The sequence below is a fragment of the Cryptomeria japonica genome, chromosome 8 (assembly GCF_030272615.1).
Source record: "Cryptomeria japonica chromosome 8, Sugi_1.0, whole genome shotgun sequence".
NCBI classification, from domain to species: domain Eukaryota; kingdom Viridiplantae; phylum Streptophyta; class Pinopsida; order Cupressales; family Cupressaceae; genus Cryptomeria; species Cryptomeria japonica.
In genome coordinates this window covers 563,364,679-563,379,810 of record NC_081412.1, presented here as the reverse complement: position 1 = coordinate 563,379,810, position 15,132 = coordinate 563,364,679, and the positions used below count along the sequence as shown (strand labels likewise).

The 15,132-nt window shown below is 32.6% G+C and overlaps 1 protein-coding gene across 1 annotated transcript; it reads left to right on the top strand.

Moving 5' to 3' along the window:
- Nucleotides 1-382: 382 nt before the first annotated feature.
- LOC131054317 (pathogenesis-related thaumatin-like protein 3.8) lies at nt 383-1,030 on the top strand. Its single transcript, XM_057988797.2, has one exon. It carries the CDS (start codon nt 383-385, stop codon nt 1,013-1,015), a length of 633 nt encoding a protein of 210 aa, XP_057844780.2. The 3' UTR covers nt 1,016-1,030.
- Nucleotides 1,031-15,132: the final 14,102 nt, after the last annotated feature.

The following is a 15,132-nucleotide window of genomic DNA, read 5'->3' as shown; positions in this document are numbered from 1 at the left end:
GCTGGTCTGGTCGTATCTTCATATAAAACCTAGACAAATTAAAAAAAGACAAATTGGGAAAAGAGTAATTAACAAAGGACAAGAGGGCTTTCGTGTGATATACGGCTCTTAAAGTCGGGTCTTTGTTTCTTTGCTTCCTTCTTACCTTCGTAGGAGGTGGAGATCTCTATATAAGTGACAAACCCCTCGTTGTATCTTCATTCAGTCTTTCCTGTATGCGATATAGATACTAGTTATAATGGCAAAAGTATCAGATCTTGCGCTTCTTCTTGTTGCTGGACTGGCCATATCTTTTTGTAATCAAGGTAAGCTGCCTTAGTAACAGAATGTGTATTCTACGTAGCTGAATAGTATATACATTTCCAAGAGTTAAGATAATAATATGTGTGTGTGTTTTGTTACAGAGGCGGCAGCAGTTAAGTTTGATATACGGAACCAGTGCGGGTACACAGTCTGGGCGGCGGGATTACCCGGAGGAGGGCAGCAGCTGACCCAGGGGCAGACATGGACGGTTAATTTGGCGGCGGGTACACAATCAGCAAGATTCTGGGGTCGAACCGGCTGCTCTTTCGATGCTAGCGGCAAAGGAACCTGTCAAACCGGTGACTGCGGCGGCCAACTGAGCTGCACAGTCTCGGGAGCTGTTCCCGCCACGCTGGCCGAGTACACTCAGAGCGACCAGGACTATTACGACGTGTCGCTAGTGGACGGCTTCAATATTCCTCTTTCCATCAACCCTACCAATGCACAGTGCACTGCCCCTGCATGCAAAGCCGACGTGAACGCTGTGTGCCCTGCTGAATTGAAGGTTGCCGGCGGATGCAAGAGTGCCTGCGTTGCCTTTCAAACAGACCAGTATTACTGCACTGGCAGCTATACCAACAGCTGTCCTGCGACAAACTACTCAATGATATTCAAGCAGCAGTGCCCTCAGGCCTACAGTTATGCCAAGGACGATACGGCAACATTCGCTTTTCCCTCTGGTACAGACTACACTATTGTATTCTGTCCTTAGATATATATAGGATTATGTTTGTGTGTGGATTAATATATTAATAAGTGTTGTCATCTTCGTATTGACACTGTGGTGTAGCCGCGTAGGCCGTTGCCAGTTGCCACTCTCACCACTTATTATCAATAAAACATTGCTGTCATTTCACCGGTAATGAGAGGAGCGTAATTCACACGCAATACACTGTTCTGAGAGAATATTAAAAATAAATATATACTTTGATATTTTATTTTCTTTATATTTAAAAACTAGGTGTCATATATTTTCTTAAAGTCTTATTTCATAGCTAAGATATTAGATGCTTCTCCTCCTATTGTCATTATGATAGGTTAGGCCTATTACTATAATCATATGATTATTTATAAAAAATTTAACATATAAAATTATTTTGTTGAAAGAACGTAAAGTCATTTGTTTAAATGGAATATACATTCTTAATTGTACATCTTTGTATAGTTTTCGTCACATAAAATTCAATAATGATAATTGTGTCTTCTATTGGATAGGGTTCTTAGAAATTTCTTACACAAGATGTCATATAATTTTATTAAAAACTATTCATTTATGTCTCAACCCTTCACTTGTATAGAAGATGGAACAATCACTTAACCTTATACAAGATAATCTACTATAGAGGATAAAATAGTTATTGTAAAAAATGGTGTACATGCACTCCAATATTTTCGCAATCAATTTGTACATTATACTAGGTGTTTAGATAGGAGTTCCTCAATTATAAATTATTCGAAAATGAAGGTTGCTAGTCTAACACGTCCATGTGCAAGGAGCATCATTTGTATTTATTTTGGAGTTAAAAAGTGAATAATAATATTTACGCATTTTATTGGTACAAAAGAAACAATTGTTTATATGCATTTTATGGTTGCATAATGAAAATATAATGTATGTCCATTTTGTTGGTACAAAATAAATTACTAATGTTGGAATATTACCAATGCAAAATAGAACTATGTTCATGCATTTTTGAGCGTATAGTGAAATAGTTGTGTGTATGAATCTTGTTTGCACAAGAAAATGATCATTGTATGAATTTTGAGTGTATAACAAGATTTCCTTGCATGTGTTTGTCCAAGGTTATAAAAGAGATTGAATTGGAGTACTAAGGTGTTCTTGTGGTTTTATGAAATAGTGTATTTTACAATATGTACATATACTAAGTATCTATGTTTTTCTTATTTGAAATGGTTTTTTTTTTTAATTAAAGTGTGTATTTTGAGATGGAAGAGCTTTGGGAATCCTTTTATGGATGTCACTAGAAAATTGTGTCTTTTATGAAAATTTGAAAGGAAAATTGTAAATCATAATTGATACTTGATTTTTTGTTTTGTTAGTCTATGTATCTTAGGTAGGTCAAGAAGATAATGCCCTCATTTATGTGTATTCTTAATAGTTGAAACTCTTCTCATTCTTTTTAAGAACCAAAATAGTCAAGTCGGTATTCTTTCATGTGTTAGGAAGTTGAGGAGTATTGTAAGCTTCGACAAAATGTAACCATTACTTTTCAAGTTCACATGATTTAATTATGTTTGATGAATGTTTTAATGAATCTTTTAATTACTTATTTGCGTCTTGAGACTAATTCAAATAAAGATCCTCCAATTCTTTAGAAAGTGCCTATCCTCCTTTTATGTGTATAGATCTAATTGTGAATCTAAAAAAAATCTAGTAAGAAAAGTTTATTATGGTGAATATTTTCCAATCCATGCATGTTTGTTGTAAGTACAATTGTTTGTCATGTTCTCATCTCCTAGTCTCATATGGTATATGTTTAGGATCTAGATGGTTGGGTGTTGCTAATATTTTTTGGGATGTATGCTAGGATCATGGTGGTGCATTTTGAATATTAGGTTAGGATCTCATTTTATCTCCTGTGGTTATGTCTTTATCATGTTGCAATCTTCATCTTTTTATAATGGTACTATTTGTTCATCACTATATATTAAAAATTGTGTATCCATGTATTTTTTAGGATGTAGGCATGATTTTTTAAATTTATTTGTAAAATTATATTTGACTCAAAATATACATTGAAAAGAGAAATTGCATGAAAATATTGCTTGAAATTTTACTCAAAAATAGACATAGTAAAATTATAAGCTTTTTTATTAAAAAAATATATCATTAGAAATATATTGGTAAACAATTTTTATATCCATATTTTTATGGTAAACAGATATGAGAAAAAATGTTCTTTTGCAACCTTTTTCATATACCATAGTTGTTTTGATTTTAAATTTTAGGTTCTACCACTTTTGATATTATCCATTTTCTATTATGGAGTTTTTGAACTTATTGGACATTCTTTTACATCCTCTTTATATTTCATATTAGAATTCTAAAAAATGTTAATATTTGAGCAATTTATTATCATTTCAATGTAAACTATAAAATGTGATTACAAGGTCACAAAATGATGGTACAAAGGATTCCATTGCTTTTTAAAAAAATATTTAACACATTCTATTATTTTATATAAGATGGCATCATTTACATGTATCTTACAATGGTTTTGAATTTTTTTTGGTTATAAATTTTTTATTTATTTTTCATTAATATGTGGACAATATAGGTTGTTGTACAAATAGATCCTCTTGTATTTTAAGTTTTTCTATCACATTGAATATATTTTAATGGTTTTTTATATGTTTATTAGCGGTTGAAAAAACAAATTTGTTTTTTATATGTTAGTTAGTTTGCTACACAACTTTGCTAATTGATGCACAAGTGTGATTATGGTTAATGTTTATGTTGTTGTGTAAGTAAAATAACAAAATGTTGGTATGAATGAGGTTATTTTCTATCTAGTTAATTGGGCGACCTATTCACATGTTAACTTAAGAGCATGCTAGCTATCCTTATATCCTAGGTGGCATGCTAGAAGTTTTCTTATAATGGGACCATGTCTTATTATTTATTGTTATTCGCATATGTTATTGAAAATTTTCTTTAGGAATTTTTTATTTTGTATTAAGCATTTAATGTTTGTATCAAGGGTAGTTATCATGTACATATATGTGTGTGTGTGTGTATATGTGCATGTGTGTATATATATGTATAAATACATATCTATGTGTGTATATACACATGTATATATACATATATACATGTATGTATGTATTTATGTATGTATGTATATATATATATGTATGTATGTATGTATGTATGTATGTATGTATGTATGTATGTATGTATGTATGTATACACATACACACACATACACATACACATACACATACACATACACATACACATACACATACACATACACATGCACATGCACATGTACATGCACATATACATATACACATATATACATACACATAACACACACACACTTGATCTTATATAATGATATAGTCGTGATATTAATTTATTTTTATATTAGTCTAATATATGATTTATGATTTATTTGAATATTTTGGTCAACCTTTATGTGTCTAGTGTTTGTATCATTCACGATTCATTAAAAAAGTTTTAGAAAAGAATGTAATACTAGGAAAACATTTAACATTAAAATAGATTTAATAAGAGTATCAAATAGTTCTTGTTTTAAAAAAACTTGTGTATCATCCTTGAAAATCATCAATAATGTATTAAAATATCTTTGAAGTTGTTTCATTCATACAAAATCTATTAAAATTTTTTAAAATGACACATCTATTAAACATTAGACTATAGACTACTAAAGAATGGAGTTGGGGGATTGCTCTAGGATTGGTCCTCTAGTTGTGTTTGGGATTGGTCCTTCAGTTGTGTTTGGAATGGTTCCTCAAGTAGGTCTCTCTGTCTCTCTTGATTGTGTTGTATTTGGGTGGGTGAGAGGTGAATTGTTCCTTTGGGGTTGGGTCTTCAGCATTTTTAAATTGTTGCTCCAAATTCTATAGAGGGGGAATAGGGGGCTCGAGTTATTGAACCTATCAACTAGTTCTGTTTGGGATTGGTCCTCCGGTTGTGTTTGGAATGGTTCCTCTAGTAGGTCTCTCTGTCTCTCTTGATTGTGTTGTATCTGGGTGGGTGAGAGGTGAATTCTTCCTTTGGGTTTGGGTCTTCAGCATTTTTAAATTGGTCCTCCAAATTCTATAGAGGGGGAACAGGGGGCTTGAGTTACTGAACCTACCAACTACCAACTGAAGGTTATGTAGGGGGTGGGGGGCATGTTACGTACAAAATCAGATTTGACATCATGGTATTGACATGTCGATGGGCTCAGTGGGAGAGGTATAATTACTCCTAGGAGAGCTCATCACTCCTCTAATTGGCTGGACATTGGTTGGACATGGATCTATCTTCATATGGTGGGAGAGAGACAATTACTCCTGAACTTTGATTTTTTTTGTGTGGAGGAGGAATAGAGTGTGAATTTTTAGCATGAGGAATGACTAAGGTTATGTTTCCACCCCTTACTTCCTAGTTCATGAAAGCCATGCCAATCCATGCAATGATGATTAGGTGTTCATGGGGATCCTGATCATTTGTCATTCAATTAGCTTGTTCTCGGATAGAGAGCTGAACCAATACCAATACCATGTTGAATTAGAGACAATGCAAAGATGTATTGACATGAGAGGGTCATACCCTATTATTATAAGGGGTTCTATTGGTATCCCTTTAGAATAGTAGGCGGATCTAATTCAATTTTTCTCGGACCTAGTATATAGAGCCTATCGTTTAGATCCATGTGTAATGTATTGACCAATGGAATCCCTACTCTAGCATAAATCAGGTGTCTAGAGATTAGTGTCCAACGTAGCATGGCGAGCATACCCCCTGGTAACCTAGACTGGTGACTCGTAGGGGGGCTAAGTGCCTAGATTTCGTCATGTTTCGACCAAGGTGTTCATGGGGATCCTTAGTACATTGTGTTTGGTGTGATGCATTGAGGATGTGGTGATATATCACTTCAACCAATAAGTAACCTACCACACCAACCTACACTTACCAATCATTACACAAATGAGAAGGAACAGTTAGCCCCAGTCAGTCATCAGATAAGGTCGAGACATGTTACATAGATAAGATCCTATATCCACCTTCCTCCATACACTCCCTTTCTATAGTTGTAGGGAAAGATACCCTCATATTATAATCTCTCCTCCTAATGTTCCGTGCGGTCTAATTACAATCCCCAGTCCCCTGCATCACTTTCCACTCCATATAATTTTAGGCGAGCCCATAGAATTGTAGGGCTTGACTGCAATTCATTACTAAAACCCAGCCAAATTGTAGGGGGCCCTCCTCCCCCCACCCCCCTATTATAGGATATTATTGTAGGCCCTGATTGAAACCTGCTAGCCCTTAAAAATCGTAGGGGGATAGACTAATAATTATAGTTTCTATCCCCCTCCATTTATAGGTATAAATATTATAGACATGTATGTCAAACACTATATAAAATAATTCTAAAACTTATAAAAGTATGATCTATAGATGTTTGTACCTATCAGCTATTTGATTACAATTTTGAATGGTGTCTACTAATTTCTAGATATGTGAACATCGTGAAAAAATAGTACTTTTAAAAATTCTTCTTTTAATTTTAAAAAATAAAATAAAATACATCACTTATAAATTAAAAAATAGACGTTGTTATCCTGAATATATAAAAGAATCATTTAAATCAAATTTAATAAGAAATTCGTAAACTAGTGATATATAATAATATTTTTAATGAATATATTAGTATAAATACATTTATTTAAAATATCATTAGTCCATAGTTAGTCGATAGACTATATTACGTTGGGTTTTCACTAAAACCTGTCTCATGCCATCATACTGCGTTACATTGTCATGAAATTGCATAAGATTCTCGTTAAACTGTCCCAATTTCCCGTCACCAATCAAATCAGAATAAATCGTATCTTTAAATTAAATTGGATCTTTATTGAATCAGATCAAAGAAAATTTCATCAAATCAGATTCCGATTGGTCCATTAAATTGATAGAACATCTGTTGAATTTATTTTGGGAGTGCTTCTCAACAATAAAACTCAACACTCAGTAGCCATGCGGGTAGACGAAGAAGTGGGAGTACAGAAAAATCCACTGCAATAAATTTGATGGAAACCCTAAAAGTAAAATAGTAGGAGCACATAAGAGCAATAAAATGGTAAAGCAAGGCGAGGGTTTGTGTCAATATTATATGCAGCGTAGTCATTATCTTCAACTTCACGTCTGGCAAAGGACACACAATCGCCTGGACGCTTAGCACAACAATCTAGATCTAAAGGTAAAGTAAAATAATTCAATTCAAATATCTTTGCTACTGATATTGTAATTGGGTGAATCACGAAGGAAAACCGTTGTAGAATTTGTTGGAAGTGACTTAACTTTGAGAGGGGGGGTGGATAAGAGTCAATAGGAAATTTGACTTAATTGGCTCAATTTAAGATTCATTCAAACTGGATCTTTGACAATAAATCAATCTTATAAAATCATGTAAGCACGACCATTCAATATGAGCAAATAGAATAATCATATAATGCTTAACTGAAACTGACTTTACATAAAGAGACAACTTTGAACTTCTCACACATTGCAACATAAACTTTGAACCTTAAACATTGCATTTAATATGAAATGATATAGACCAAGATAACAAATGAAATGCATAAAATTAAGAGAGGGCAAAAGCATTAGAGAAATCTAATGAAACAGATCAGAAACATTAGACAAAAGACACAAAATTTTCATGAGTGGAAAACCCTCTTGGGGTAGAAAAACCACTCGATAAAATATCCTTTTATTATCTCAAAGAGCACCAACTTGGTTACACTGAATTTAGAAGTAGTAAACTTCAAGGAGCACCAACCCCCATACCTCATACTATGTCAAGAAATGTCAAGTTACAAACACTGATAAATTTATAATTGTACAATGATTTTGCAACTACAAACTTGTTAGTGATTGAACAAGTTTACTAAAGAGATATTCAATAATGTCAATTAAAAGTTTCTGTAATCAAAATCAGAGAGTACAAATTTCAATCTTTGTAAGACCTCAATCCCTAGAATACAACAGAGAGAGATAACACACACTTTATCAAAAAAAATTCAATTTATAAACCCTCTATATCTGTGAAAGATTTATGCTTTGTTTTGAATCAAGTTCTCTATCATCGAAAAAACTCTATCCGAATAATATCTTTTAAATAGCCAGTTTTGTCTGAAATAAAGTCTTCAAATGTAACCCTTCTTTCTTTCCGAAATGCAACCCTAGTCTTTCAAAATAATACCTTTTTCATTTTTTATTTTTTTTTTAAAATAAATAAAACCCTTTACATTTTCTATTTCTAAAAAGAATTTAAAAATAAAACCTTTCTTTTATTTGTTGTGGTTGCATTTTTAATAATTTAAGCTCTTTTCCTTTTTATTTTATTATAAAAAAGGCAGCTTTCAAAACAAAAACAAAAAAAAAATATGAGATACCAGATTCTGTCTTTTCATTTAGGAAATGGTATTACCTGTAGATCTAAAAAAAACTGAGTGTAGATAGTTGAAAAATATTTACAGAATCCAAACGAACTTAGCCACGAAAACCACCGTTGAAATCTTCAAAAACTAGTAGTATGACATAGTAAAAATGCATGTCAAGAAACCAAAACACAAACTTCTTGTAACGACCAATAGGATCTCCATAGCAACAAACCTGATAGAAACTTGTTTAATCCTTAAGCTGCCCTAAACACTATTTCGAATACTTTTGCAAACTGCATAAACTTTTAAATTCTGACTAGATATGATAAGAATAATATCTCAAGCACTTGTGTGGCTCAGGGCTTGCAATGACCATTCAAAAACTCGATGAACAAAGTTTGCTATCATATATTAGATAAAATGCATTTCCAATAAAGACTAATGAATGGTGGAGCCCGCGGTGGTTTGTACTTGGTTAATATTTTTCACTTAAAGCCTAACAAAACATACACCAACATCCCAGATTCCTTTGGCATTGGTAGCATTCATTATTTCATATGATACGGTCCACATAAGGTATCTTTATGTTTTCATTAAGGCCCGATTTAGAATGAATGTATAGTCACAAAAGTGTGACCTTTTAAAATAAAAAATATTTGTTACCTTTTTTAAGATAATATCACTATAAAAGTGACTTTTGTATCCTTGCAGTCTATCATTATTCAAACCAAATGTGAATTTGAATAACATAAGAAAAAATATATTGAGTTCTACCGCATTATGAATATCTGAAAATGAGAAACATTTGTAACAAAAGTTTCCAATCTGGATGCCAAATGGTATAAGCAAACCCAATATAAATGCTCTCTTTTTGTCATCAAGGACAACTAAGGGGCAACAAACTCCTCCTTTATCCTTGATGGCAAAAATCATGCCATCATTGACCTGTATGTCAAAATCACCACTGAGATATATCAAAATATCAAAGGACTATAAATAAACAATCCAAATGTCAATATATGAACAATAGGAATCTGCTAAAAAGAATATAACAGACATTGTGAAGTCATAAAATGAAATCCACCTGTCCACAATACCACAAAATATACCAAAATGCCACTATAACAAAGTATGCCAGTGTAACCAAGTATGCCATTGTACCAGAATAGATCACAAATACAAAAAATGTACCAAGTCAAACCAGTCAAAAACTTGGAGATTAAGAGATGCAGATATGTCAATGATGCATAATTTTTCTCCCCCTTTTTGTCTCGAAGACAAAGGGAAAAGTAGAAGAGTGTTGTTAGTGGAGAGAAAAGGTCCCCCTAAATAAATGTATTTTCAAACAATAGAGGATTGAGAGAGGACTCCCAATCTGGCTTGAAAGCATTCAAATGCTTCTTTAGATAATGTCTTAGTAAAAATATCTACTACCTAGGCATGATTAGGAATGTAAAGCATTTCAACCTCATTATCTTGAACCCTTTCCCATAGAAAATGATATTTAATATCAATGTGTTTGGTATGAGAGTGCATAATTGGATTTTTGGAAATATTAAGGGCACTAGTGTTGTCACACAAAATAGTAAGTGGTTTTGAAAAAGTAACACCCATTTCACTTAACTAATAAAACATCTAAATAAGTTGTGTTGTTGCTGATATATATTCAAATTTGGCTATTGAAAAAGTGACACAATCATGTTTCTTACTATGCCATGCAACCAACCTATCACCCAAAAAAAATGCAACACCACTAGTACTTCTCCTTTCATCAAGACTACCAGACCAATCAGTATCAGTGTAACCAAGCAAAGCAAAGTCTTCACTTCTAGGATACCACAGACCATAATCAATTGTACCTTGTATATACTTAAAGATTCTCTTAACGACATTTAAATGTGATTGTTAGCATTAGATTGAAATCATGAAACTAAACAAACTGCTTGCATTAAATCTGGCCTACAAGCATTTTAATACAATAAGTTGCCAATCATTGATCTATATTCAGATTGATTTACCTTGGGAGAATCATCTATCTTTGTTAATTTACAACTTGTCATCATTGGTGTACTAACCAGTTTACAATATGCCATGTTAACTTTTTAAGCATCCCATTGGCATACTTAACCCATGATAGAAATATTCCTTGCCCAAGCTACATTACTTGCAAACCAAGAAAGAAAGTTAATTCTCCAAGCATTGACATTTCAAATTCAAATGCCATAATCATTGAAAAAATTTTAGATAATGAATCATTATTGCATCCAAAAATGATATCATCCACGTATACTTCAACAACCAATATGTCATCTCCTTCAAACTTGACATACAAGTTGTTGTCCACTTTACCTCTAATGAAGCCATTAGCTGTAAGGTGGGCATCCAACCCGCAATACCAAGCTCAAGGAGCTTGTTTAAGACCATAAAGAGCTTTTTTTAGTTTGTAAACATAATGAGGCTTATCTGTAGAAACAAAACCTTCAGGTTGTTCCATATACACTTCTTTCTCAAGATAGCCATTCAAAAATGCAGTTTTAACATGTCCATCTGGTATACTTTAATTTTTTTTAAAAAGAGTATGCAAGAAAATTCTAATAGACTCGAGTCTAGCTACAGGTGCAAAAGTTTAACCAAAATCTACACCTTCTTGTTGTGCATAACCCTTGCAAACAAATTGTGCTCTATTTCTGACAACTATACTAGATTCATCAAGTTTATTCCTGAATATCTATTTTCCTCCTATCACACTTTTACCATCTTGTCTAGGTACTAATTCCCATGTCTGATTTTTCTCTATTGAAATAATTTCCTCTTTCATACATCTAACTAGTAGTTATCATTCAAAGCATCAGAAACAGTTTTGGGTTCAAAATCCATTACCAAACAATAATGCTCCATCATTTGAGCTTGTTCATCAGTTTTTGCTCTTCTTCTAGTTAAGATTGCATCATCTTTGTCACCAATAATATGACTTTGAGGATGTCTTTTAGTAATGATTATGGAGGGTGTATGTAGAGGAATTTATGTTTCAGGACTTGATGCATTTTCATCATTTGTTATTTCTGCTTCAGAAGGATTAGGAGCTTGATCAAGTCTTATTGGAGTATGCTCCTCAACATCATGCATATTATCACTAAGAAGCAATTGCTCATCAAATCTCACATTAATTGTTCCAACATTTTTATTCAACCTATTATTGAAACATTTATAGGCTTTGCTATGAGTTGAATATCCAAGAAAGATACCCTCATCAATTTTAGTATCAAAGCTTCCTAGATTCTCTTCATCTCTCTTAATACAACATTAGCAACCAAAGTTTTTGAAGTATTTAATAGAAGCAACCTTACCATACTAGAGTTCATATGGATTAAAAGTGGATTTTACCATGATTTGCACACAGTTTAGAATGTAAATAGTTGTATGAAGACCTTCTTTCTAGTATTTGTCTAGAGGATTTGCCTCATTGAGCATTGTGAGAGCCATTTCTTTAACAGTCATGTTCTTTCTTTCAATCACCCCATTTTTTTGAGGTGTCCGAGCAGCAACATATTCTCTTTATGCCATGTTTTTCACAATAATCTATAAACTCTTTTGATGTAAATTCGCCACCTTTGTTAGATCTTAAACACTTAAGCTTTAAATCAAATCAGATTCTGTTTCTACCATTTTTTTGAAATTTTTGAATCTATCAAATATTTCTGATTTATGCTTAATAAAAGTAACCCAAACCATTCTTGTATAATCATCAACAAAAAACATAAAGTGCCTTTCACCATTGATGGATTGTGTCCTTGTTAGAACACATAGAATTATATGAACAAGTTGTAATGGTCTAGTGGAAGAGTGTTCTTTAGATTTAATGAACACTTTTATTTTTTTACCTTTCGGACACTCCTTACACACAAAGTTTGATGGTTTACTCAACATACGTAAACCTCTAATATTCTCGTTCTTGCTTATTCGAACCAGATTCTCAAAGTTCACATGTCCCAAGCGCTTGTACCATAACTGATTTTCCTCTACTTGACTCATAAGACACATGCCTTCATTGTTTTCATAGTCAGTGGAGTCAAGCAAGTTGTAAACATTGCCAATTGTTCTCAAACAAACAACAACAATTTTACCAGATTTATTTTTGATAGCACAACCTTGAGAACCAAGGATACATTATAACCACTGTCATGAGTTTGACTAACACTTAACAAGTTGTGTTTTAATCCTTCTATGAAATAAACATCATAGATTGGAGTGTAATCATTCAACAGTAATACCTTTACCTCTTACATAAGCTCCTGAATTGTCACCAAATCTTACAAAACCTCCATCAAAGTCTTCTAGATGAAGAAACTTACTTTTTTTTCCTGTCATATGGTGTGAACATCCACTGTCCAACACCAAAAATGATTTCTTAATTGGTAGAAATGCAGTTTTTACTAACATTGATTTCTCTTTGCTAGGTACAAACTTAGTTTTCCACACCTTGTCAACATTTATCTTTGATTTACACTGAGTAGAGGTATTTCCAAAGGTGTTATATTTGACATGCTTCACAGTGTTTAGAAAGACATAACCTTGTTTCTGTCCAAACATAGGGGTTCTATGTAGCAAAAATTTACAAGTGTTAACCTTATGGCCAAACTTATTGCAATAAAAGCAATAGCCATGAAAGAACCCAAATTTAAACCATGTCATTCTGTGGTAAACCTGAAATTGTTTTCTATTTAAAGGCTTAGTGGTCTATTTTGATGATTAAACCTTTTCAAATCCTACACCAGTCAAGTTCTTGTGTTGTTTTTTCTTTCTCAAAATATCATTTAAATGCATTGTACTTTCATACTATTCAATTTTCTTTTGCAAATTTATTGGTTGTTGTTCTAAGGTTTTAATTTTCTTTTCCCTGTCATCAAGAAGAGATTTCAGATTTCCAACTGCTAAATTTGAATTATTTAACTTGTAAAATATGATTTGAGCTTTCATGGGAAGATGCTATCTTTTTTCAGTCTCTTTATTTCTTTGAGAGAACAAAGTAACTCTCCCTCAAGATCAATTTCATTTTGATCTAAATCAGATTGTTTTTCAAGTTTGCTAGTTATAGTTTTTGAAGAAGATTCAATTTTTGTCATGAATAGTGTCTCATCACCTTCACAAGGTGATTCATTTGATTTGTGTTAAGATTCTTCTTTTGTGAAGAGAATCTTCTTTTTCTTAAATGTATTGAATTTCTTTTTGTATTTTTTTTCTAGTTTTACCTCTTCAGTGTTTTGATCACTTAGAGGACATTGTGCAACAAAGTGTCTAGCTTTTCCACAATTAAAGCATTTGAAAGGTAATTATCCCTTGTATTTATTTTTCACTTTTCTAACAAGCAATGCTTCAATAGCATCTGAGAGTTCAGATTCACTATCAGGTTTTTCTTTCTTTTCTACTTTGGAAGCAGTCTGTTAAGAAGTGGAAGGATTGCTGCCAATCCTCATTTCATAGGCTATAAGTATGCTTTGTAGGTTATCAAGAGACATAGTAGAAAAATATTTCTTCTCTTCTAAGGTTGAAACCTTAGTTTCAAATTTGGGTAAAAAAGTTTGAATGACCTTTCTTACAACATCTTTTTCATCAATAGTTTCACCAAGGCATCTTCTAGAATTCACAACTTTATCAATTATGAGAAAATAACTTGCAATAGTCTCATCTTCTTTCATTCTCAAAGACTCAAACTGATTCTTGAGTATGAGAATTTTAGATTCTTTGACTTTTGCATCTCCTTGATAAATAGTTTCAATTTTGTTCCATATCTCATGGGAAGATGAACAATGTATAACCTTAACAAAGATATCCTTTGTAAGACCACACAAGATAGCATGCTTAGCTCTAGCATTTAATTCATATTGTTTCTTTGCATTAGGATATGTGAAAATAGTAGTAGGAACAATATAATTTGTGGTCATAGTGTTCCATACATTAAGATCAACAGAAACCAGGTAAATTTCCATCCTAATCTTCAAGAACGCATAATCTGTGCCATCAAAAAGAGTTTCTCTAGAAAGTGAAGCACCTTCTTATGAATGAGCCATTATAAAACTTCCAATTGACCAGGAAAAATCCCTAGGAAAAACCTATATGGAGGGACCCTATGCTCTGATACCACTTTTTGGAAGTGAATTGACTCTGAGAGGGGTGGTGGGGGGTGAATCACAATCAATAGGAAATTTGAATTAATTGGTTCAATCTAAGATTATTTTAAACTATATCTTTGACAATAAATCAATCTTATAAAATCATGTAAGCATGACCATTCAATATGAGCAAATCGAATAATCATATAATGCTTAACTGAAACTAAATTTACGTAAAGGGACAAATTTGAACTTCTCACACATTGCAACATAAACTTTGTAACTATGAACAACAACTTTGAACCTTAAACATTGCATTTAACATGAAATAATTTAGAACAAGATAACAAGTGAAATGCAAAAAATTAAGACAGGGCAAAAGCATCAGAGCAATCTAATGAAATAGATCAAAGACATTAGACACAAGACACAAAATTTTCATGAGTGGAAAACCCTCTTGGGGTGGAAAAACCACTTGGTAAAATATCCTTTTATTATCTCAAAGAGAACCAACTCTGTTACACTGAATTTAGAAGTATCAAACTTCAAGGAGCACTAACCCCCATATCTCATA